Here is a 26,641-nt window from a genome sequence, read left to right as displayed (position 1 = left end):
GACTCCAAAGTGAGTTAAGGTCAACCTTGACTAAGTAGCCAGCCTCTGCCAAATAAATAAGCAAATCACTTATGAAGTCAAGTACTGACTTGTACCTCTTGCAGTCTAAACAACCAACACTGGAAAGTGAGCAGACTGTATTTGGCTTCCTGTGTAAAGCTGTGGTTTTTACATTTTCTCGTACACTCTATTCCTTTGGACATTGGGTCAGGTCTCTCCATTCCTCTATTGATGAAATCCAGTTTGTTCTTTCTTTGTTTCTTTATTTCTGTTTGTAGGTTTTTTGCTTGTTTGTTTGTTTTTCTGTTTTTCTGCAGCTAAAAATGTTATAGTGAGCATCCTAGTATATATGTTTGCCTCCTGGTCTGAGAATATTGCAGGTTAGTTTCCTAGCGTTTGTTTTGCTAAAGTGAAAGATTATGTACTTTTAACATTTTGATATGTGTTGTCAGACGACCCTCCAAAAAATGAGAACAAATTTATGTGCCTGCTACCAATATAGGAGGGTTCATTTTTCCTACATTTTCAACAACATAGTCTCTTGATCTGTTGGTCTAGAGAACATAAGCTATAGGTAATAAATCTCAAGGTTATCTTATATTATCTTTGATTTATCCCTTCTACAAATAGCCTTCAAAAATAGGTGCTTTTAGTATTTTCTTTTTATTGCTTCCAAGCCTATTGTGGTATGGAATGTGCTATCAAAAAAGCCAGTCTCTTCTCTGTTATCACAGGCATCGTCCATCTTTTAAGAAGATTACTTTATCATTCATTGCCAAATATGTCTCCTTAATATTTTTATATGACCTGTCAAGTCAGAATTTTCACTTGAGATATTTGCTATTTCAAGTTAAAGTTCATGGGGCAGCTATTGCACCTCTTCATGCCCTTTCCTAAAATTTGCATCATGTGATTTTTTTTTAAATTTATTTTTTTATTCTGGTGCTGAGACCTGAGCTGAGCACCTGGTGCTGGTGAACAGATGCTAGCACCCAGCCATGCATCTCATCACTTCTGAAACACCCCTTGATTTTTTTACTGACCAGCTAGTACCAATTATAATGATAATTGAACAAGTCATATTACAGACTATTAACCCAAGCAGACATGAATGAAATGTGAGTTTTATTTACTTGTTTATGGCTTGCTTGTAGGTGGATTCCCCAATGAACTTGAAGCATCCCCATGACTTAGTCATACTAATGAGACAAGAAACAACAGTGAACTACCTCAGAGAACTGGAGGTGAGGCAACTGGGCGTGTGATCTGCAGCTGAAACGTGCAACTCAGTGGAGCCATTCCTATGTTCCAGGAAAACCTAAAGCGTGTTATTTCTGTAGCCTGATTCTTCTGACTTCTGAAGGAATACCTTTAGATCATGTTTTGTTTTTTTAAACCAGCTTATCAAAGTGATTTGTAAGCAGTAGTAAGACTGACTAATCTCGCAGGGTGTGTAATTGACTCTTCATTCATTCATCCTTAAACAGAATTTGTGTGTTTGTTTTTCCATCGAGTAGAAAGAGGATAATAATCTATGATGATATTCTTAAAAGAGGAGTTGGGTAAAATAGGAAAAAGAAAGTTTTAGTAACAGAAAAATTGTAACTTGTGTTCATTTGTGAATAATGAAAACTAGGGTCTTGCTGTGGTGTATTCTGTGGTTGAAGTGGAAAGTCTTAATCACTTTGCACCTGAAAGGGTGACACTTACAAGTCAAATAAAAGCTGTTTAATAAATGAATCAAGCATCAGTTTTACCTTTTCATTTTTCTGGTGCTGGGGAATGAACCGAGGGCTTTTTGCATGGCAAGCAAACAGTTGAGTAAGCAACTACAACTGAACTACATCCCAAACCTGGTTTTACCTTTGTGTTGTTTGTTTTTTGTTTCAGATTTTTTTCAATGTTACTTTATACATTTTTTTAAAAAATCATAGGAAATTATGAAAGAATCATGAAACATATAACTTTTAATTGCCTATATTTACTTATAGATGGATTATTAATAATATTACCATTCACATTTATTGACATGTAAGGAGCTTTTTTTTTTATCATTGACTTGAACAGATTTTGCTTGATTTATTTGAAAAACTACTTTTTTCTCATGAAAACACTCCCTAAAAGTTACTGTATAAGTTGAATCCAAATTTTAAAGAAACTAAATTGTAGGGTAAGTAAACCAAATTGTCAAGTGGGAGTTAGAAAACTATTTGAGAGTACATAGGATTGATAACAAAAGAATCAGGTTGATTTAGAGCTAGAGGGAATTATAAAAATCATCATTTTAGAAGCAAGGAGATAGTTAAACCTGAGAGATAATGAGTTGCCTGAACTCATAAAGCAAAGTACAGCAAAACCAGAGGTAAAAAGGCTTATCTCTGAACTAAAAGCTCACATACCTGTTATGCCAGGGTGGTACTCATTTTTCTAATTACATGAAAGTCCCAGATTTTACATATATCAGACCAGTACATTCATCAGCATGTGTAGGTCTACAAATAGTTACAAATTTGTATTTCTTTAATTTCTAAGAGGGAAACACATATTAATATTAACACACATTAATCAGCTCTGTATATGTAGTAGTACCTTTAGAATATTTACAGAGCTAGAATATGTCGACATTTTTAAAATAGTCTCTCACCTTACTGCTACTGGTTTTATCACTCATAGATCTGGAAGTGCTAATTTTTTATTAATACTAAGGATACAACAGTAGGTATAATTATAGGGCTTCATACTTGGAAGCATGATCTGTATTTATTTTAAACAGTGTTCAAAAAAGTGCAATGAAGAGTAGTTATTTTTAGATGCATAAGCACAATAAATGTTTATTGCTATCTTTTTTAGTAGGCAGTGTGATACAAATAGAAGGTTTAAATTAGGTGATATGTAGTGACAAATACCATTCAGTAAGTAGGTAAAGTGCAAATGAAGAATACTGACTACAGTTTTTCCCCTAAGGCCGTATAGGAGTTTGTATTTAGCATACACACAGCAATGACAGCGAAAATGCAAATGTAGGTATCAAAATAAAGGGTAGTCAGACTTAGAAGCGATATATGCATCTGCATGAGGCAGAAATAAATAGAAACGCTACGTTGGAAGTATGGCCAGAGCTATGGACAAACTCTTTGGACTCTAAGGCCAAAGCAGCCTGTTGTTTTTGGCATTTCGGCTCTGACCTTACTCCGTGTAAGAGACTGACTTTATTCCATATAAGATGAAAGAACAGATCGACTTAACTCTTGAACACTAGGGCAGAGCCAGTCTGCACACAGAGAGTCTGAGGGAAAATAGCAGAAAAGACAGCAAAACCTGATGACCACAGTGGGAACCAAATCATCCATAAGTTCAGTACTTGGTTTCTCGGTTTCCTGAATATCCTTTCACATTAGAGTGTTACCCTAGGGTAGAAAGTCCCAAACTGGAAGATCTGATTCTAGATTTGGAACAGGGTAGAACCTGGAAGTGGCCACAAAACTACTAGATGATGTCTGATGGTCATGACATGGTCGAGAGAGAGATAGAGGAGGAGAAGGAATTCCTGTGGTTTTGGGCCCTGACTGATTGCAGGGATGAAGTTCACGGCAGCTGAGCTAGAGAAGACTGAAGGAGGCGCAGGACTGGGGAAGAGTTTGGCTCTGGTGTGTGCCTGTTGCTCATCCAGGTATAGATACTAAGGTGAGAGTCGGTTGTTCAAGTGTGGACTCCTGGAGAAAGGTCTGGGCTGAAGATAGACGCTCGTAGCCGTGAAAGACTTAAAGCCATGAGACAGATGCAACAGCTTGTCTACAAAGCAGTGACATTCAGATAGACTTATCGGACACCAGAAGACGGTGGAAGAATATCCTCAGAGTTCTAAGGGCAAGTTAGTCAAACTAGGAGCTTTTATTCCTTTAACAGTTATTCTAGAATGCAGGCAAAGTAAATATTTGATGTACAAAATGTTTTATTAGCCACAGACCCTCACTTAAAAGGAAACACTAAGGATATATTTCTATAAGAAGAAAAATAAACCTAGTGGATGTGTAGTGCTGAGTTTAAAATCTTGATATAAAAGTTATTATATTTTAAAAGTTGCTAAATATTATTTAAGGATGTGTTTAACAATACTCCAAAAGGTAAAACTAGATAAACAGTTAATTACCTTGGAGCATGTTCAGTGATGGTTAGACAGTTTAGTCATATTCAAGAATAAGTAAAGTACATAAAAATCCTATTTGATAGTTTATTAGCAAATATATTACAAACTAAGCATGTCATCATCTTTTAAGTAGTCTTGCAAAAGAAATCTAATGAAACTATAATACAGGGCCAGGGATTTAGCTCAGTGGTTCCAGCGCCTGCCTGAAAAGCCAAGGACCCAAGTTCAATCCCCAGTAGCCCCCCTCAAAAAAAACTATAATATAAATTGTTTTTCAAAATAATTGGTTTCATTTGTGATTCTGTATCTTTTTTTTTACTTAAGATACTATTCCGAGGAGAAATCTGCAGGCAGAGATTCGTGACGCAGGAATGCTATTACCCTAAATCTTACTGTCATTACTCAAGAAATACGCAGGACAAAGGAACATGTTAAATAAACCTTGATGACTCAGCAAATTCCTGTAGTGTGGCAGACCGCAGGACAAACAACTCAATTTCTGTAACAAATAAATTAAAAGAATGGAAACTTGGATATATCAAGCAATTTAGTATGTGATTGTACTCTTGATTTTTTAAAAGAGGGTAGAAACAATTGGGAAGTTGCAGACAGTTTAGGTATTGATATTATGGAACTAGTACTTTCTATGTATAAAATTAGTACTTTTTATGCATGCAGTTTTGTTTCACAAAGAGTCTTTTCTTTCAAAAACATACTAAAGAGCCGGGCATGGTGGCTCATGCCTGTAATCCCAGCACTTGGGAGGCTGAGGCAGGAGGATCGCTGTGAGTTCGAGACCAGCCTGGGCTACATAGTGAGTTCCAGGTCAGTCTCAAGTACATAGTGAAACCCTGTCTCAAAAAAAAAAAAAAAAGAAGAACAATCCCAATAAATAGAAGCAGAATAAATTCACTAATTGAAACTCAGATTATCTATTGGGTTTCTTTCTCAGTTCAGCTATAGGAGGCCAGCCTGGGTAGTTTAGTGAGACCCTGTCTCAATAATTTAAGTAGTTACGTAGGTAGGTAAGTAGGTAGATAGGTAGGTAGGTAGTTTCTACTGAGAGATCACATACTTCTCCACTCCATTGACCAAAGCAAATCACATGGCCAGGTTTGAGTTCAGTAGGACAGGGTAGTACAAATACAGAAAAATGGCAGGGTATGAGGGAAAAATAGCAAATAGATCATGAGATCTGTTTCTCTTAGTAAGAATCCAAAATCTTACCAGCTGAAAACAGGTCAGGCTAAATGATCATTTTGAGCCGTTTAGGGTTTTGGGCCATGTCACTCTGATCCATAAGCCAGGCCCCAGACTCAACAGAGTAGCTGCTACCCGTATACCTTGTCATTCTCAGTAGCAGAGGGAGAAAAACAGGGTAGAACATACCCTGGTTCTAGAAAAGCTTCCCACAAAAGAGCCACGTGGGACTTCTCATGTTGCATTGGTCAGAACAAGTTGCATTGCCTAAGCCAGAGTCCAGAATAATGGTGCGTAGTTGTCTAGAAGTCAGTCTGTCAAGTCAGTCACAATAATACAACAATTATGTCAAGATATTGCATACCCATCAGAGTAGTATTCATTTAGAAGCATGACAAAAGTAAATGTTGATAAATGTTTGTTGTGGGAATGTGGATATTGTGATGTGCTGGTAGAATTCTAATTGTTATAATTAGTATGAAGAACAGATTTACGTGTCTAAATCAATTGGAAAATGTATATCCTGTAGGATCATCTATTTGTATGCCTGCTAGAACTTCTACACATGTGCACAAAGAGGTCTTTTAAGAATATTATAGCAAAAAAAGGAAGCAACTTTAATATTTACAGCAAAACGGATACTTTTTTGACATACATTAACATCAAAATATTAGAACTACAGTGTAGATAAATCTCAAAATAAGTTAAAAGTTGAAGAGTAGCACATTCTGTGTACCTTTTATGTGAAATTTTAAAAATTATTGATTTATCATGAAAGTAATATTTAAGGGGAAAAGGTTATACAGTATATTTTGTAAGACTATATATGAAATGATGCATGAGTTCAGGATTGTGCTGACCTTGGGAAGGGAGAGGGACTTAGAAGGTAGTAAATAAGATTTTTAATTCTTTTTTGTCCTTTTTAAAAAAATAGCAAGTTAGAGCCGGGGATTTAGCTTGTAGCACACTGTGCCTCCCTCACAAGCACAAGGTCTGGAGTTGGATCTCTGGTACAAAAAAAAAAAAAAAATAGAGATCGATCAATCAGTCTATAGATAGATATATGTGTTCAATGTATGATAAATGATAATGTGTGTTAGGCAGGGTGATGGAGTGAAGGATGTGTATGTTATTCCTCTGTGTGTTTAGAAAAGATAAATGTGTAAGGAATTCACCCAGAATACCCAGGTACCAATAGCAGAACCTGAAATCGCCTGAAGGATTGCAGCAACCTTCCAGGTTTGGACAGGCCAAGGAAGTTTAATTATAGAGCTATTCTGTGCCAGGGAAGTCAGTCAGTGGTCTGCTGTACAGGTAGCCATGCTACAGAGGTTCTCACATATAAACATTGTTAAGTGCTGTGGTCTGTTACATTCCATATATGGGCGCCTTCTCAGAGAAACTTATGTATGTTAAGCAAGTTAACAAAGCATTTTCAGAACTCCTGTCTTCTCTATAGAGGATTGTCTGACTTCTCGAACACTTACTACATTGTTTGTCTTTACTGTTCTCTAGACTGAGGTAAGAATCCGTTCAGTTCTTATTTTCTTCTCAACAGAAGCAATTAGTTGCTCAAAAAATTCACATAGAGGAGAACGAGGACAGAGACACAGGACTGGAACAGAGACATAATAAAGAAGATCCAGACTGCATCAAAGCCAAGGTGCCCTTAGGAGACCTGGACCTATATGACGGAACATACATAACTTTGGAGAGCAAAGACATTAGGTAAAGAAGTTTCCTTCCACAAGTAAAGTTGTTTTTCCTAACAGATCTTTCTCAAGTCGGTAAGAAATTATTTGTGCAATAATCATAAGAAAGTTGATTGAAATTTCAAAGTTCACAATATATGCTGCATATAGAATTCTTATAAAACAACTAAAAATATTTAACACCACAGTAGAAAGTTATAGTAAAAAATAAAATATAAGTGGCCAGTGAACATGGGGAAAAATGTTTCTCAGAAAGGTCACATAAGTACAAATCAGAACAGTTGTTTCAATCTACCACATTGCAAAAAGTATTTGAAAATCAGTAACTGTAAAAATTAAAGAGGCTGTAACCGGAAGTTTAATTAGGTTTAACATTTCTGCGAAGAATTTAGCAGTGTTACACTATCTCCATTTTGAAAACCACAATCTCAGCATTCTGTGAGTTACTGCTATTTTTTAATTCTTGACTTACTCCTTTAATTTGAATTCCCAAAATAATTGACTTCTTATGCAGCTATGTGAAAAGGTACAAATGTTGATTAATATTGGTTATAAAGTTAAGATGCTATGAGAGTATGAGGAAAATTTCTTGAAGTACTGTTTTTCATATCCTTCATTCATTTCTTGCTTTTTGCTTCTTGATCTTAGCCCTGAAGATTATATAGACGCAGAATCTCCTGTCCCGCCAGATCCCGAGCAGCCCGACTGTACGAAAATTCTAGAACTTCCATATAGTATACATGCATTCCAGCACTTGCGAGTAAGTAGGGAACATCACAGATTTCTGTTTTGTTCTGCTTTGTTTTGCTACATTTTTCTTTTCTTTGATCTCTTGCTTATAAAAACTGTTTTTCCTCTCTCCTTCCAAATAGCTTTATAATTTGACAAACATATCCTGCTTCATACTTTTCAAAATAAATGCCGCAAGATGCTCAATTACTTCTGATCTTTTGTATCCTGTCATATCCTTTGACCACGTTTTTCAATCTTTTTCTTTTCTAGGGTGTACAAGAGAGAGTTAATCTTTCTGCTCCTCTGTTGCCTAAAGAAGATCCAATCTTCACGTATTTATCTAAGCGGTTAGGAAGGAGTATAGATGACATAGGTCACCTCATTCATGAGGGCCTGCAGAAGGTAAGTCATCAGTGACTTAGCGAGCTAGAGTCTCTGCAAACAGAAAATGTTTTTCTCCCAAAAAAAATACCTTCCCATTTGTATTGTTATTATTCCCAATCCAAAATTATTATGTTCTAGGGCCGGGGATTTAGCTCAGCGGTTTGGTGGCCTGCCTTGCTAGCGTAAGAACCCGAATTCAATCCCCGGTACCAAAAAAAAAAAAATTATTATGTTATATATACTGTATTTCAAACACAAATAGACTAGTTTCCTTTATCAAGAAGAGATACAAATAAATTTTTATCAAAATAATTCATCAAAAAAAGAAATAATAAGCTAATATATGCAACTGTGTTTACATATATTGAATGTAGAGAAAAGTTTTAACAGTGCTGTATCTGTCCATAATAGATAGATTATAACTGTTCTCTGAACCAGAAAAAGAATCACCACCAACAATAAAATCTTCCGTAATTTTTTTTTAAAGCCTTTTTTTTTGTTTGTTTGTTTTTTTGAGACAGGGTCTCACTATGTAGTTCAGACTGACCTGGAACTCACTATGTAGCCCAGGCTGGTCTCGAACTCACAGCGATCCACCTGCCTCAGCCTCCTGAGTGCTGGGATTATAGGCATGCGCCACCACGCCCAGCCCTTCCGTAATGTTTTTTAAGGAAATATCTGTTTTAAAACTCTGAAGTAGGGAACTGGGCGTGGTGGCACCTGGCTGTAGTCTCAGCCACTTGGGAAACTGAGGCAGGAGGATCCATGAGCCCAGGAGTTTGAAACCAGTGTGGACAAACGTAAGGAGACTCCCATCTTGGGAGGATGTGGGAGAGAAAAAGTAAAGTAGAAGAAGCAAGAAATTATATGACAAGACTCAAGAATGTAAATGTATCATTCAGGATAATGTGGGAATTTAGAACACATTTTTTGGTTTTCTCTATGCAGGAGTACCAAAAAATGCAGGTTAGTTTCTAAGTAGTATTATAGTGGTATTTTTAAAAAATGCATACTTTAAACAGCATTTATGTAGCTTATTCAGGTACCCAGCTGTGTGCTTCAAGAAAGGAATTTTTAGATAAAAGCAAGAAAATAGTTTGATTTTTAAATGCACTCTATGATTATTTTGGAAGCACAGTTATCGTACTTCTGAAAGGCAGAACTTGCTGAGTAATGCGGAGAGCACAGCAATTCTGTCTGCTGTGAGCATTGTGACTGCCTAGCACCTCTGTGTCTTAACAGCCTGGAAGCCCTCCAAACTCAATCCCTAGCCCTTTCCCCTTTCTGGTATTTGTGGCAGAATAGAAAGTTCAGCTCCAAGCAGGGCTTTGTTTTTCTGGGACCAGCACCTATCCTAAGCCATCTGGGTTCCCAGGCGGTCATCTCCTTATCATACAAAAAACACTCCTATCACTCCTGGCTTCCAGTGCTTTTAGGAGCTGTGTGTCAGGAACATGGGACAAAGACAAATATATATTTTTCCGTACCGTAGACTGAGCAGCCTGAACAACAGAAATATATTTCCTATTGTCCTGGTTCCTAATGGAGAATCTCTTCTGGCTTGCAGACAGTTACCTTCCCATTGTGTCCTCACATGGGCTGCTGTCTGTGTACATGTGTGAAGACAGAGATGAGGGCTTCGTCTCCTTTCTTCCTGAGGGTACCTGTCACCGCTTCTGACCTCAGTTACCCCTTATCTCCTCTTCACAGGCCCTGTAGAGAACTTGGGCGACACAGACATTCATTGGATCATAGCTGGTGTCACCTAACAAAATTCAGGCCAATATGGCTGGAATCTGGTGAGCAGGAGGGAGGACGGTAGAGTGAAACCAGAGAACAGACCAGGGCCAGATTATGCAGTCTCTGAAAACTGATGTAAGGGTTTTAGATTTTATTCCAGGTGTACTGCAGAGCTGGCACAGAGGAGTGCTACAACTCACATTAATATTTTTGAAAGGACCACTGATTACTCTGTGGAAAAGTGACGGAAGAGATCAAAACTGGAAATAGTTAGAAAGTAGTTGGAGAGAGAGATGCAGGTCATCTGGAAATGACTGCAAGTAGAAATGTTTTAATAATGGAAATGGAAAGACTTGAACTTCAGAATATGTTTAGGAGTTTAGAAGCTGACAAGTCACAGTGAGGAGTGAAGGCAGAAGAGGAGTCAAGGATGACCTGCCACTTTTTGAGTTGGGCAACTTGAAGTAGGAGCAGGGTTTGTATGTCAAATTTGAAATTCCTAAAGGGGCTTAGGATCCGAGCTGGGGCCCAGGTAGAAGATGGTGATTAGATGGGGCATGGACTGAGAACGTCACTGGGGGAGAATGAAGTTTGAAAGAAGCCCATCTCGGTCCTGGGGTGCTCCCACCTGTGGCTCTCAAGCCAGCAAAAGAGACAAAATGGTGTCCTGAACAACGTGGTATCCTAAGAGTCAAGGGAAGAGTGTTCACAGGAGCAGAGCGTAATTCACAACGGTATCAGACTGTGTAAAGATTTGGGAGGATTTCATAAGCAATCTTATAGAAAGATCTTTCTGTAGAAATACATTTTTCTCTTACCTCCGGATGCTATGCTGTGTACTCTGCTATTATAATCTTTTTAAGAATTCATGTAGAATTTGTAATTGAACTCTTTGTCCCAATTTATAATGTAAAGTCTGAAAATGAAAGCTAAAAATAAAAGCATTTGTTGATCTGAGGAGAAAAAAAATGTTCTCAATAAAGCTACCAAAAAGAAGACCAAAACCAGTCCGCAAGGGGATTATGGAGCAATGTACTGTCCTGAAGCAACCACAGAGAGAAGTTCACGGTTGATTGTTGTTCATGGTGCCAGAATTTGTAATTGTATCACTGAAAACTCATATCCTTTCCTGAAAGATAGGATGTTTACAGATAAATAATGCGGTTATACTTATTTAATCTTACAAATATTTTAAATAATCATATGTAAATTATATTAACAGGAATTTTTTAATGAAACAATTAACCCTGTAAAAACTTTAGACTTTATAAAAATCTGTAAGAGAAAGTAAACATTATAATTTTCAAAACTTGCTTTTATAATATATTTCTTTGGGTTTTGGTGTATATATATATAGTTAAAATTTACTCCCATCGGATGCATATTTATTAATTTAAGTGTGTGGGTCAAAGGGTAATAATGTTTTTAAGGCTTTTTACATATATTTTGTCAAACTGTTCTCAGAAGTGCTGCAGTAGCTTAACATTTCTACAGTTAGTACTGGAAGTTAATGTATAGTACAGTGTAACTAACAGTAAGTACTGACATTCTTTTTAACCTTTTCTTGTTTGCAATAAGAAAACCCGTAGCTTTAAAGTGTCTGTTTCTTTTATGACATTAGATGGTTCACATGCTTATTGGCTATTTGGTATTTTTGAATCATCTATTTATATTTTTGGCCCATTATTTTTTTTCTCTTTCTTTATCTTTGTGTTTAGATTTTTAATGAGCTCTTTATAAAGATATTAAACGTGACTGTCATGTACAGAGTCCATAAAAAAATGTATACATCAGGAAAAGAATAACTTCTATAAATATTTTAATACTAAATGTATTGAGTCATCATGAGATAAACACAAGTTACCTTTGGCCTCTATCTGTCATTGTAAGAGGCGCTCGAAGTGGTATCTGTTAGCTTCCGGGCATTTATTAGTATGGTGAACTGCCATTTATTGGTGGGCTATGTATATTGCAAATATGTTTCCCCATTTATTTTAAACTTTATGGGTTTTTTTTTTCCCCAAAGCAGAAATTTAAAGCTTTGTCTACTGGGGTTTGAACTGAATTTTTGACATGGTCCAGTTCAGTATTTGGACCCTTTTTTTTTTGCAGTACTAGTACTATGGATTGAACCTAGGGTTTTTTACGTAGTAAGGCAAGCACTTTACTACTGAGATACCTCCCTAGCCCTTTTTATTTATTTATTTTTTTAATACAAAGTCTAACCAAGTTGCCCAACCAGGCTCAAATTTGCAGTCCTCCCTCCGCTTCCCAAGCAGCTAGGATAACAGGTGGGCACCACCACTCCCAGCGTTGTTTTGACGTTTAGGTGGTCGAAGTTCAGAATATCTTAGAAGATAAAAAGTCCCAACCATGAAGGGAGAAGTGTATCTGAACTTTTCAACTTGACTAAATAATGTACTTAATTACTGTATACTTAAGATTGTTTTTAACACTTTGAAGGTTTCAGTTAGATTCTGAACACTCATAAGAAAATGACAAATAAAAATTCATCTTTAAAGAAAGCATATGCCTGCGCTGGGGATTTAGCTCAGCGGTTCAGTGGCCTGCCTTGCAAGCACAAGGACCCGAGTTCAATCCCCTGTACCAAAAAAAAAAAAGAAAAAAAAAGGAAAGCATATGCCTATTTTGCTAAATTTGTATCTTTACTCAGATATTACGTAAACAATATCTTATGGGGCCAGGGATTTAGCTCAGTGGTTCTGCCTGCATTACAAGCGCAAGGTCCTGAGTTCGATCCCTGGTACCAAAAAAAAGATTACATATCGTATAAAACATTAATTTCAGTAATTTCATATTAAAGCCACTGGCATCTTTTCTTTTTTCTTTTCCTCCCTTGCTTTTCCTTTTCTTTCTTTCTCTCTTTCTTTTTCCTTTCCTTCCTTCCTTCCTTTCTCTTTCTCTCTGTTTTTGGCATTTCTAAATATATTAAGCCTTATTTTCTAAAGTTCTCAAGTATGGTCCAACAAGCTGTGGCTGCATGAGCTTTTCAGCTCTATTTCCCCCAGGAATGGTAGCCTGGAGTTGGATGATCTCTCTATGAAGTTCACACCTCTGGCTACTCAGTAGCTCGTGATCAGGGGGCTCTATGGGCAGAAATAGCTTATTCATACATTTGCTTTCTTGTGACTATAAATAGTCTTGTACTTCTTCATCTTGAATTTCAGAAGAGTTAAGAGTATTGATGCTCATTTTGAATGTTTTCAATTAAAGACCTTGAGTTTTGTCAATTGTTTTGTTTAATCTGTAGAATGCTTCTTCATGGGTGCTATATAACATGGCTTCATTTTACTGGAGAATAAAAAATGAACCATATCAAGTAGTGGAATGTGCCATGCGAGCGCTTCATTTCTCTTCTAGGTAAGATTTCTCTTCATCTGGACCTCCTGACTTTCCACATACTCAGGACACTTAAAGACGTGAGACATAAGAAAGTAACAGCATGGCATTATCCTGACCCCCTCCTCCATCTCTTACTCAAAGAAATCAGTCCCATCACAAAAGTTCAAAGTGAGAACTGTATAATAATTATATTTTACAATTTCCATTAAAGAAGAAAAAATATACATATATGTAAGGTAGATGCCTGTGATTCCCTTGAGACATGCATGTGAGGACCTTGACTGGAGCGATTATCATACGTGTAACTTTTCTCAAAACAAGCACTAAACAGGTTGTAAAGTTTCTGCCAGACCTTGACCCTTGTGGCGTAATCTATCATTGTCGGATGGAGTAAGCACTGTCAGTAATTTGCAAATGAAACATTATGATTCTTACTTTCTCAGTGCGTTCTCTTTTCTAAGTATACTTAAAGTGATCTTCCTGAGTGTAGTGTCGGCTAATGATGCATCACCGTGGAGCACGTGTTTCTCTCCTAACATCTAGCTGCATTTGTCTTCTTTTAGGCATCACAAAGACATAGCTTTGGTCAATTTAGCCAATGTGCTGCACAGAGCACACTTCTCCGCTGACGCCGCTGTCGTGGTGCACGCGGCCCTGGACGACAGTGACTCCTTCACCGGCTACTACACGCTGGGGAACATATATGCAGTAAATACTCCTTTTTGTTTCATGAGCTGTACCAGTTGCTGCTTTCAGGGTTTTCTGTTCTTTGTTTTCTCAACAGAATGTTTCTCTTTTCCCTTCTTCTTTTGCTCTAGACAGTGGAAATAAAGAAATTAAGGGACTTGGTCCAATACTATATCGTAATGGTCCTAGTCGCTAGACAAGAAAAGAAAAACAATGAAACTGATTGGAACTTTAACTGGACGGGATAAACTTAAGGAAAGCAGTGCCTTCCCCCTATAGCACGCCTTCATATAATGGGGATTTGGTCACTGACAAGAGTGACGTTCTCTGTAGAGTGAAATGTAGATGTGATTTCATAAATCATCAGGTGTTTCAGCAGCTGCAGGGAAAGCCCTGGCTAACTTCTGTTCCCCCGTGTGTGTATATTTGTGTGTCCATGTTTGTCTCTTCAGATGCTGGGGGAATATAACCACTCGGTGCTCTGTTATGACCATGCTTTGCAGGCCAAACCTGGGTTTGAGCAAGCTCTAAAGAGGAAGCATGCTGTCCTCTGTCAGCAAAAACTGGAGCAGAAATTGGAAGCTCAACATAGGTAATTAGGGGGAAACGTTTTGCAGAAAGCACTGCAAATCCTCAGGTGGACCTGGAGGGCACTATGCTGTTTACCTGATCGTGAGAGTTAAGAAAGAAACCCCTTCACTACTGCAAATCCTATTACTTTTCTCCAAATGTTTTGTTGAACACAATCCAGTGGTTGTATAGAGAATGTTTGCATTTAATTCTCCACAATTTTGACCATGAATTACTGTTACCAAGGAAAATGGAGCTGAGGCTGTTGATGACATTTTTACCTTCATGGACTACTGTATCAGTAAAATCACACATAATGCAATATTTGATCTTTTCCCCCTTTGGCTTCTAGGATTAGACTGTTCTTTTATTAGTTAAGTGACACTGAGAGACATTATTTGGCCCACATTTTAATCAGACTTGTCTATTAAATTATACAGTAATGGAATTTCTTGTACTTAGTCCTTGCAGTATACTTAATAAAGTATGTTTGATTCCATAAATTATAGGCCAGTTAAAAACTTCACATAACTCAGAAGTGAATTATTCATTTCAGGATTAGCTTTAATATTTTGAGTGCATTTTGGTTATTATGAGATTAAGTAGAGATTTAGAGCTCATTAAACTTTTATATTTACATATTTTCCAATCTGCTTTAGCATAATATAGTATAAAGAATGATAACTTGCTTATTTATGTCAGGCTTCTTTTTTACCTACTCAGAACTTACTCTGGTCGAGCTTCTTCCATTATTGTGCTCTTAATAATTTAGCTCCCTATGCTTTATTTAGCCACTTATTTACTTACTTAGCAGTGCTGAGGATGAAACCCAGCGCTTCACATATGCTAGGCGGGTGCTCCTTATCACTGAGCTACCATCCCCAGCCCTAAATTTATCTTTTAACTGATGTAGAAAAAACATAAAATTGTACATATTTTTGGGGTACCATGTGAAGCCTCAATACGTGAAAACCTTATGTAATGTTTCAGTTAGAGTAAATATATGCATTTCACCACGAAGATGTAGTAAGTATTTGACAGGGTGGTTTTATTGATGGATGAAGAGAAAAGGAGCATCAGAGGATTGGGTTTTTGAGAAGGGACAGAGCTCAGCTCTGACAAGAACTGGAGGAACCACATTGGCTTCCTCTCCCGCCTGCCCCCCCCACCGTGGCTCCCGTGGGAAAACAGGACAGTGTGGTGTATTTTTTATGGCAGCTGAAAAAGTCCAGGGCACCATCTGACATTAACGTGGTCATCTTTAGAAAAAGTGTTTTTGCGTTCATGTTTCATTCTCAAGTAAAAGAATGACATTTACCATGTTTAGCCTTGTTACTCTTGAACAAGATAGTTTTGGGTTAAATAAAAAGAAAAAATAATTGCTGCTGAGAACCAGAAATGCTGTGCATCTAAGTAGGTTTTTAAAAATTCATAATTTTAAAGATCTTTTTTTGTGGTCTTGAAAAATGTGAAGATCCCTCCAGCGAACACTGAATGAGTTAAAAGAGTATCAGAAGCAGCACGACCATTACCTGCGACAGCAGGAGATCCTGGAGAAGCACAAGCTGATTCAGGAAGAGCAAATCTTAAGAAATATCATCCACGAGACTCAGATGGCAAAAGAAGCGCAGTTAGGTAAGTGGCAGTGCCACGTTATTAAAGACAGGTCAGGAAATCCAGTGCTAGCATGGCTCACCCGTAATACCCAACCTTAAGGAGCATGTAGTTGCATTTATGACTTCCCTCGATCTTAAGATCAGACTCATTATGGTAATTATATGGCATGCCTGGGGGCTCGCCGGGTTGCCCTTTTATTCACATATTGAAACCAAATCCAAGTCTCTTAGATTTTTAGAATCTTGTGTTTCTTATCTGCAGGCGATCTTGTTAAAACGCAGATCCTGATTCATGGGTCTGAGGAGGGGCCTGAGATTCTGCCTTCTTAAGAAGCTCGCAAATCTAAAGGTGCTGGTGGTGTAAAAACTGCCCCGTGACTAACAAGACCCTACACTATGCAGACACAAGCCAGACACACAGAGAAGTAGCACATACGTACTCGTCAGCTAACCTGGGCGACAGAGTTAAACATCTTTTTTTGTCCCCCCTCATAACCTTAAAAGCAAACACCATTGTAGAAGATTTTTAAATTAGAGTTGTGTCTGGTGAGAATTCTTAACCTGGGCAATGCGTTAGTTTCAGGGAGCTCTGAAATTATTTCCAGAGTTATATGCAGTTGTTTATGAGCACAGTTTTTTTCTGAAAAAATGATACGTGGCTGTTATTAAAATCTTAGTGTTTGCGACCCAGAAAATAGAACCACTAGTGACCCCAGAGGGGGAACTTGAGTTATATCCAGAACGTTTCATTTGGATTAAATCCCAGAGGAGCAGATCTGGCAAGTTGACACCAGAGAATAAATGAATAGAGTTCCTTGAGTTCCTTAAATCACATCTTCCCTTGATAAACACATTGGTGTGACAAGCCTCTTAACTTTTGAACCTTAGCCCTGAACATTTTATGATCTGAGTATAAAGAATATGTTCATTCTTTAGATGATTTATTGCTGGTCTATCCTAAAATGTAATCGGAGCTCTTACATACAAATTTGAAACAGAATTAGGAAATACATAAGGGCGTTTTCTCTCCAGAGACATAGCCAGTGTCCTTTCAGACTATCCAATGGATTTTACAGTCAGAGTATAATTGGCACAAGATACCTCCATGATCATCTTGGGGAGCCTTTTGTTTTACAGATGGAGCCTGGAGCTTCTTTGGAATTGACTTAATTAGTAACAAGTTCCTCTATATAAATACCCTTGGAATAAGTACTGTGCTATCCTCTTACGTACACAGAGTTAAAATGGAATGGCTTGGACTAAGAAAAGCTCATGGGCACTGCAGACTATGCTCATGATTTGTGTAATTTCTGTCTTATTTCAGGAAATCATCAAATATGCCGGCTGGTCAACCAGCAGCATAGCTTACATTGCCAGTGGGACCAGCCTGTGCGCTACCACCGAGGAGATATCTTTGAAAACGTGGACTATGTTCAGGTCTTTTTCTTGATCACTTCTGCTTCTTAACTTTTGCATATCTAAGAGCAATACCATGTTCTTCCCCTTGATTTCTTGTATATCTGATCCCCAAACTTTGTATCATTTAAATCTCTAAGATTTTTATGTATCTACTGCGTTTATGAAGTTAGATTTTGTCATGAATACTGAGTTACCACATGGATAACATTCCATTCCCTGAAGTATTTCTGTGAATGAGTATACATATGTATTTGATTATTTTCTTCTTTCCCATAGGAGATAGAATTGAACTGTTGCTACTATTTAATTCAAAATTTTTATCTTCCCTCTGAGCCCTTTATAGTACACCTATGTTAACTTTGAAAGAGAGCTCTTTCCTGAATTCATCAGTCCAGTTAGTTTACCTCAACCAAAAACATAGCAAAATTATCATGAGCTACAGAAAATTGTTATTGAGCACCATTGCTAGATGCATACCTTCTGTTACCTTTTGGTCTCTGCACACACACGCACACACACATGCCATCCTAGCCTATCTCATTGGGAAGAGCTAATACATAAATACAATGATACTGAATAGCGTGAAGCTGTTGCTGATGCTGAATAAGTGACACGGGAATGAGCACAACCAGAATTCCAAATCTCCTACAAAAAGATACTGAAAATGAGACAGTATTCATACTATCTTAGGTAAGACCTGTCATGCCCTATCATAGATATAGAAATTTCCACAGAGAAGCAGCTTAGCAAAGAAATCAGGAAAGCACCACTAGGAAGATAAATCATAAATTATAGAGCCTTTTTAATCTAAAGAAACCCAGACTGTGTTGGGAAAGAGTAAAAAACAGAAATTGGAAGCTATTTAAGAATGGAAGTAGTGGGCCAGGGATTTAGCTCAGAGATTCTGGCACCTGCCTCACAAAGACCTGAGTTCGATCCCCAGTGCCAAAAAAAAAAAACAACAACAACAACAAAGGAAGTAGTAATGTGGATCAAAAGCTTCCTCTGATTTTTGTAAAACAACAGTTCCTAGCAGTCTCCTTTAGTTTTCAAAAGAAGGAATAAAGGAAGGTCAGAGTTACAAAATTGGGGACTGTAGCCTCCTAACTAAAATCCAAGCATTTTAAGGGGGGATAAAAAGGAATATTTAAGAAGGAAAAAGGTTAAAGCCCATTGTGATTTTTGGATGTTTTTATGGTTTCAGAACTGTCCTGCACTGGTGTAGCTTCCAATAATCCATATTCATAAAATTATATTACCACTGTATTGTGAAAAATTTTTTTCATTCTTAAAGACCTAGATTTCCAAATTCATCATATTTCATATCTTTTTCTCATGCCTTTCCTATTCCATTCCATCCCCAGTCCTGTTCTCCTTACCTAATGAGGTTTCAGAAATGCACAAGAACTATGGTGTCTTACAGTATATCAGACATTGTTTACCTTGGTTTAGGGGAAGGCTATTATGTTTTTCATTTCCTCATTTCCCTTCCATCTCCTCATTTTGCCCACACCTCTAAAGCTTGTATTTAGAATCGATTGACAGGAGAGTATAATCTCTTAAGTGACAGTTACATTAAACCCTTAAGAATGCTTTTCTTCCTTGCCTCCACCCACAGCACACTAATTATATTTCAGAGTAGTAATCACTTTTGACTGGGCGAGGGAAGGGCATAATGAACCAAATATCTAAATGAGTTAATCATTAAACCTCAAAAGAAATAAATCATAGAAAGGAAGTAAAGGAAAAGGAAGGTAATCCTTGCTGCTTTTCTCATACTACAGTAGCAAAATTGACTGAAAATCGCTAACCATGCATTTTCCATGAGAGACTACTGTAGTAATTCTTAAAATTAAAAGAGCTGGTTATTTCATTGCTGACCCTCTTTCTGATGTCTCACTCATCATGAATATTCAGTAGCTTTTTTTTAATTTGCGTTAAATGTTGGTCATAACTCCTTTTCTACTCACAATTGGATTGAGCTTTTCTTTTCATTTTCTAGTTTGGTGAGGATTCATCAACCTCCAGTATGACATCTGTGAACTTCGACGTTCCTACAAATCAGAGTGGTGTCAGTGACTCAGTCAGGTCTTCCCCCATAGCCCACTCTGTTCTCTGGGTGTGGGGCCAGGACTCTGACACATATCGGGTACGTTTTTAGAGGGTGAAGAATGCTTTTCTCTGATGGACAAGACCTTGTAAAGCAGTGGCCCTCAGCCCCACTGCTGAGCACGGCCCCACTGCTGTCATGCCAGTGCACCTAACATGTATTAAAGTGCTAGCAAATAGAAGTCATCTGTTTGTTGAGAGACAAGTAAGACACAGCCTCTGCCTTGAGTTCTTCCCAGTTAAATGGGGCAGGTAGGAACACTGGTTTGGTTAGCTTTGCATTTTGAGTGCACACCTATAATCCCAGCACTCAGAAGGCTGAGACAATAGGATCACGAATGCAAGGCTACCCTGGGCTAAATGGCGAGACCCTCTCTGTACATCACTCTGCACTCTGAGTATAATTACCAACTAAATATGACCTAAGTGTACATCTGTACATATTTAATCAGCATTCTTTTATTGCACTCCCCCTGCGCGGCTGGCTGGTGCTAGGAAGGTCTTAGGCAAGTTCCTTGTCTCTTGGAGCTTACATTCTAGTGGAAGACAGTGGCACATACTCGTATCTAGGCCAGAAATTATATGTTGGCTGATAGCAGTGCCAAGGTTTGAGGACAGAGGCCTTTTTTATTCACTAGAACTAATTTATTCTAACAAAATTTAAACAGCCACTTAGATTTAATTATCTATAATATACGCTCCTCAAAATTTGATAGCTTCAGGATATAATTTTAGCAGGCCTCTGCTATAGTTATTTATATTTAGAAAGATTAAAATTTTATAAGTCAAAAAACAGTTGTCATCTTGGTGTTTGCAAAGAAAAAGTTTCCTGTACCAATTTTATGAGCATATGTGTCCGTAAGTCACAAACTGTGTCCAAAATTGACTTAAACTAAAAGAAAAATTGTCCTTAATATGGAAAGTCCAGAAGTGGGGTAAAACTTCAGATTTGGTTGACTCTGGGTCACCAATATCATCAGTGACTCATTTCTGTCCTTTTTTCTTCACTCTGCCATACTCAGTATGATTTTATCAGAAAACTTTTTTTCCTAATGATCGTAAGATGAGAGCACAAGCAGCAGCTTGAACAGCATCCTTTTTGTTCATAAGTAGCAGAGGAAACTAAGACTTGCTTTTCTTTCCCACAAACCCCAATCAAATCGGTGTCTCGCTGGCTCAGCTGGCTTAGGTCTGCCCAGCCTTCAGCCAGTCTGTGGTGAGGCGATGGGATGACTGATTGAGACTGAAAATCTGCAGTAGAAAGAGTGCTTTGGAATGAATCTACCACAGTGTATTTATCTTGAAATACTACATTTCTGTTCAGTTTCCCTAATAGACCCAAATTCTTTTAGCAATTTATCATGTTGAAATAGCCTAAAGAGGTTTATGAGCAGCTTTGTTTCTTTCTTAGGACAAACAGAGTATTCTGTGGCCTAAAAGAGCAGATTGTACAGAGAGCTACCCCAGAGTCCCTGTTGGCAGGGAATTGCCAACATATTTTCTGCCTCCGGAGAACAAAGGACTCAGGCAAGTGCTGATGGATTTGGCAAAGCACCTGATTCTGCATGGTTGTCATCTGGCGGTTCTTTGAGAGCACCAGCCTTGGACTTGAAAGGTTAAGTCTTTATCTTGAACTCACTCAAACTTTGAAAATATGAATCTTGTTCCTTTTTCTTGTGCCAGGATCCACGAACTCAGCAGTGATGATTATTCTTCAGAAGAAGAGGCCCAAACCCCTGACTGTTCCATAACTGACTTCAGAAAAAGCCACACTCTGTCCTACTTAGTCAAAGAATTAGAGGTCCGCATGGATCTGAAAGCCAAAATACCAGATGACCATGCACGAAAAGTAAGGCTCCCTTAGGCTGGTGTTTATTGCCGTCCATTCTGGGTGACTTCCGAAGCCGCTTTGATGGAACAAGAATTTGAGAGGAGTCCGTAGTAGAGCTTTACATTTATAAAACTCAAGGATAGAGTTAGAGAATTGAAATGATTGAGAATTCAGGCGTGCTAATAAGGGAGCGCCAGGCAAGTGTTCCTTGGGACTGCTGTTTGCATAAACCAACTGAGCAGTCTTTGTTCTTTGGACCCTCTGGTAGAACTCTTTACCTTGTAGAGCCCGTCTCACAGAGGCCATTCTGACCACTGTGTACCCCTCAGTCCTCCAGAAGTTTATATAAACAAAGTTTGAAGGTTCTGTTCCCCTGTCCTCGCCAGCCCTGCTTTGGCCATAGGAATAGGTATCAATTTGATAACCACTCTGTAAAATTATAAATAAGTTCTGTTATGCTGTTTTATTTAATTCATATTATGTATGACCAAGAATATTTCATTACAGAATGTTGATCTATACTACATACTATTACATAGCCTTTCTTGAAGAAAAAAAAAACACCATCATGACCACCTTTTTTAAAAAAATGTCAAAAGTATAAGCAGTTACTACTTATATTTGGTAAACATTTACTGAGGCAAAAAAAAAAAAAATCATTTTCCAGCTACTGTTTTGTATTTGGAATACAGAGGTAAATAAGACCGTATTCTTTGCATTAGAGTTGTTCACAGTTACCTAATGCTACAGGAAGAGAAAGTAGATTAAGGGGAATCGGGTACTTTCCAATGAGGGAAGACAGATTTTTATCACATCAGGTATTATTGCATATTGTCTTCTGAATAATTTCTCATTCGGTTCTTGACACTACTGGGATAAGGTGAATTATCACGTATGTATGTGGCTGTGCTAATGTGTGTGGGTGTGTACTCTTTTTAGTTAAAGGAAACTAGTGCATATGTGTGAGCAGGTCAACAGCTGTTGGTATGTCAGTGAGCTCCTTCTATATATTATAAATATCTATTCAGAGTAACTGTTCCTAAGCTGCCTCTGTCCAGGTAAAGACAAATTCTGTTCAGATGTCTTCCCTTTTTATTTTCAATTGAGTCAGTCTTCCTTTTGATGTTTTCAGATTTTGCTTTCCCGTATTAATAACTATACTGTCCCAGAAGAAGAAATTGGGTCTTTCTTATTTCACGCTATTAATAAGGTGAGTTGTTTACTTAGAACACCTGAAACTTACAGTGCTTAGTAATTGTAACTAAAAGTTAAAATGTATTTATTAAAGATCCTACTCAAGTACTGTACCTTTTAACTAACTGAAGTGTGCCTTGGCATTTCCAGCCCAATGCTCCTATCTGGCTCATTCTCAATGAAGCTGGGCTGTACTGGAGAGCAGTAGGAAATAGCACCTTTGCCATTGCTTGTCTTCAGAGGGCTTTGAATCTAGCTCCACTTCAATACCAGGACATTCCTCTTGTCAACTTGGCCAACCTTTTGATTCACTACGGCCTCCATCTTGATGCCACCAAGCTGCTGCTTCATGCTTTGGCTGTCAATAGCTCTGAGGTGAGGATGGATGGACTGTAGTTTCATATACTATGCGGGGGAACTGTTTTGTAGTACAATTTCTGTTTTTCTAGAAAGGGCATAAAAATGTCATGCTTTGTTTTTCAGGGCAGAATTTGCATGTTTCAAGAGTGAACATAAATTATTTCTGTCTTATCTTTATAAATTTTAATAAAAAAAGGATTTATAACTACACAGTTAACTTTTTAAAGAAACTTACATTTAAAAAAGAATGATACAGCTGTAAAAACATGCTGCTACTTTTTTTAAGTCAGTTGGAAACACCTGGTTCTTATTTTATCCTCATCACCGTGTGCTCACTGCTTAATATTATGTACACTATTTTATAGCTCTAATTTATAAGCTATATTTATACCATCCAAGCCTGCACACAGTTTTAAAGTTGTTTTGATAAGAATAAATAGATAGATTAATGTTCATGCCCTGAACCTCCCACATGAAGTCACTAGCTCTAATATCAAGGGTACCACTTTTCTTTTTTCCCCATACTTTAGCATGTCTGAAATCAGGATGCATAACTGTTGTCATCTAAGTTCGATGAAATACAGTTGTGATAAAAATAAATTAAATCGATCTCAATGCCTACAGGTTTGTATTTCTTTATCCTTAGGATCCTTTGAAAAGATGCATGAATTGTTTAGTTTATTTAAGGTATTCCAAAACTAGAATTTTAAGTGTGAAGACAAAATACTGCCTGTTTTAAATAGTTTCTTTTGAAATACATAAATTTACAGGTGGATTTTTTAAAAAGTTTACAGTCCCTATACACGAACTCACAACTGGATTTTAGGCAAAACTTTATAATGTCTGTTTAATAGGTCAAGTTCCCACTAAGTACATCAACTATTTATCTGATGCTTACTATGTGCCAGTTGCTGGTATAAGAACAGGTTATACAAGTATATAAAACACAGATGTGATGAAGTAGACGTCTAATTGGAAGGCTCAGTACAGCTGTAGTCCCATGATAACCACTTAAGTTTCACTTTCCACTGCTACCAGCCAAGGCTGTTAGGTAGTATTTCTGTGAAGAAAGAAGAACTTCCTAGAGATCTAAAATTTTAACTGTTAAATATGGTGGTACTGCAACAAGAAATTAAAAAGACAAATCCATGGATCAGGGTGGATACATCAAAAATACACCTTTACCAGCACTTGCTCCCCAACTGCCAACATTTAGAAGTACTAATTGGTAAGCGTGTCTTCTATGAAAATATTTCATAGTCTTGCAACTTTACTATACTAGTGACCCTTAAAGCTTGTTTCATTAATACATTTATTGCTACATGGTTTTTAAAGCCATCAGTTTAAATGGTTGTAGAAAAATTCACTGAATTAACACGCTACAAGTTATTTGTTAGGTGTTAACAATGCTTAGTTATTACCAGTAATACAGTTTTCTACAAGATTCTTTTTCTGTATTCTAGATAATGTCCTTAGCTAAGATTGCTAAGTGAGATTACTAATCAATGAAAGAATAAATATTTTGTTAGCTTTGTTACATGTTACCCAGCATTTTGTATTTAGTTATCATAGCAACCCTGTGAGATAGAATTGACTCTTTGGTAGATAAGGAAACTAACAGGAAAATTACAGGATTTGCTAAGCTTGGATTTGAACTCAGGGAAACTGGTCACAGAGCTCATACTCTTTAGTGATGTTATACTGTCTCTCTGTTAATATTTATATAACAAATTTGCTTGTTTAAAAATGTCACTTCTATTGTACAGTATTTTATCTTTCAGTCATATTTTTAAAGAGTTTGCATATTCATTTTGTTGGAATTTATTTATGTATGAAAAGCTTTGCACAGTTGTTTCCTGTCATGTTAAAAATATTTCCTTTGCCTTTTTAGCTTACTTTTAAAAATCACCCTTAAACTATTCAGTCTCCTCAATTTTGATTTCTGTTGCATCTTCACAAGAACTTGAAAATATTCTTACTTTGTTTTTGTTTCTATAGAGTGGTCTTGGTTGTATCTATTAAATCTAAATATATGCCGGGAGGAAAGGAGCTAAAGGTGTAGGGAAGGTGTGATACGTAGGGGAAGAACAAAAAGGGAAAAGAAAAAAATGTGAGAGAATGAAAAGATGAAAATAAAGTGTTTGTAGATGGGGAGGGGAGGAGGGGGTGAAGGGAGGGCAGAGGTAAGGGGAAAAAAATGAGAATCAAGACTTGCCATGTAAAGGTACATGATCCCAACAATGAATGTAACTGTACTGTATCCCTAAATGTACCAATAAACTCAATAAAAAAAAAAATAAATAAATAAATAAATCTAAATATATGCCAACTCTATGGTACATTAGGTATTATCTGTCCCAAGAAAATTAATACAGTAAACCCAGCAAAAGATACAAGAATATTCCTTATAGCTTTATTCATAATAGCCAGAAGCTAGAAGCAGCCCAAATGCCAGTCTTTAGGAGAATGGATGAACAACCACGGTACAGTCATACAATGGAACATTACAAATCATTTGGGAAGAAAAGAATGAACCACCATATGCACAAAAACATCAGTAAATTTTGGATTGTGTGAAAGAAGCTATGAAAGGCTACATGATCTATATGCATATAAGAGAATGTGCTGTGTAATTCCATTTATATGAAACTCAAGAACAGGTGAAGTTAATTTATGGTGATGGAAGCCATACAGCAACATTGGCTACTCTTGGGGTGGGCTTGCATCAACTAAGGAACCTCCTGGTATACTAGAAACATTCTAAATGTTTTATATCTTGAGCTGAGTCTTAGTTACTGTATGGGGGATATAGTCAGATTTTTAAAATTCATTGAATTGTTTACATAAGACTAGGATATACTACACACTTTTGTAAGTTTTTGTCTCAGTAAAAAGGTAAAAAATTCATTCACATACGTTACACAGTTTACAGTTGGCTGATGTAAATCAAATGGAGAGTTGGTAGTGATCCTTACTGAGGTAACCTAAGAAAAGCCAAAAGATACACTGTCCGGGTTTTGTAACTCTCAGAAAATACTCATGAACATTTTGCTAATATTTTCTTTACTTATGGTTTTCTTTCTAGCCCCTGACCTTTTTGAGCCTGGGAAATGCTTACCTTGCTTTGAAGAATATCACTGGGGCGCTTGAAGCCTTCAGACAGGCCTTGAAATTAACCACCAAATGTCCAGAATGTGAAAACAGCCTGAAGTTGATCCGCTGTATGCAGTTTTATCCATTTCTGTACAACATCAGCTCTTCCGTTTGCAGTGGTAAGCAGCTACTAAATGCTGGCAAAATCGTGAGCCCAACTAGAGTTCTTATTCTGATCCACAGAACACAGAAAATAATTTTCTCAGTTTTTCCCAAGGATTTTAAATAGTGTGCTTCTGTAAACAAAGAAAAGCAATTAATTCATTACTTGGTATAGATACCTTAAAGTTTTATGACTCAACTTCTCCTAGAATCCTGATTAAGAAAGTGTATAGTGGGCCAGGGATTTAGCTCAGCAGTTTGGTGGCCTGCCTTGCAAGCGCAAAGACCAGAGTTCAATCCCTGGTACCAAAAAAAAAAAAAA

At 37.3% G+C, this 26,641-nt stretch overlaps 1 protein-coding gene across 1 annotated transcript in view; it reads left to right on the top strand.

Annotated features, from left to right (window-relative positions):
* The window catches only part of Ttc17 (tetratricopeptide repeat domain 17), a 90,590-nt gene that overhangs the window by 11,739 nt on the left and 52,210 nt on the right, over positions 1-26,641 (top strand). The window contains exons 2-16 of the mRNA XM_010612533.2: positions 1,155-1,244; positions 6,906-7,075; positions 7,708-7,819; positions 8,062-8,193; positions 13,187-13,296; positions 13,842-13,986; positions 14,418-14,557; positions 16,010-16,170; positions 17,476-17,588; positions 19,573-19,719; positions 21,091-21,206; positions 21,363-21,528; positions 22,643-22,720; positions 22,855-23,079; positions 26,150-26,336. Coding sequence (XP_010610835.1) covers positions 1,167-1,244; positions 6,906-7,075; positions 7,708-7,819; positions 8,062-8,193; positions 13,187-13,296; positions 13,842-13,986; positions 14,418-14,557; positions 16,010-16,170; positions 17,476-17,588; positions 19,573-19,719; positions 21,091-21,206; positions 21,363-21,528; positions 22,643-22,720; positions 22,855-23,079; positions 26,150-26,336 — 2,080 coding nt within the window. The 5' untranslated portion in view covers positions 1,155-1,166. The remainder of the gene's footprint in view (positions 1-1,154; positions 1,245-6,905; positions 7,076-7,707; positions 7,820-8,061; positions 8,194-13,186; positions 13,297-13,841; positions 13,987-14,417; positions 14,558-16,009; positions 16,171-17,475; positions 17,589-19,572; positions 19,720-21,090; positions 21,207-21,362; positions 21,529-22,642; positions 22,721-22,854; positions 23,080-26,149; positions 26,337-26,641) is intronic.

This window comes from Fukomys damarensis, unplaced genomic scaffold, assembly GCF_012274545.1.
Source record: "Fukomys damarensis isolate Sample0158 unplaced genomic scaffold, DMR_v1.0_HiC HiC_scaffold_27, whole genome shotgun sequence".
Classification (NCBI taxonomy): domain Eukaryota; kingdom Metazoa; phylum Chordata; class Mammalia; order Rodentia; family Bathyergidae; genus Fukomys; species Fukomys damarensis.
This window is presented reverse-complemented; position numbering and strand designations above follow the sequence as displayed.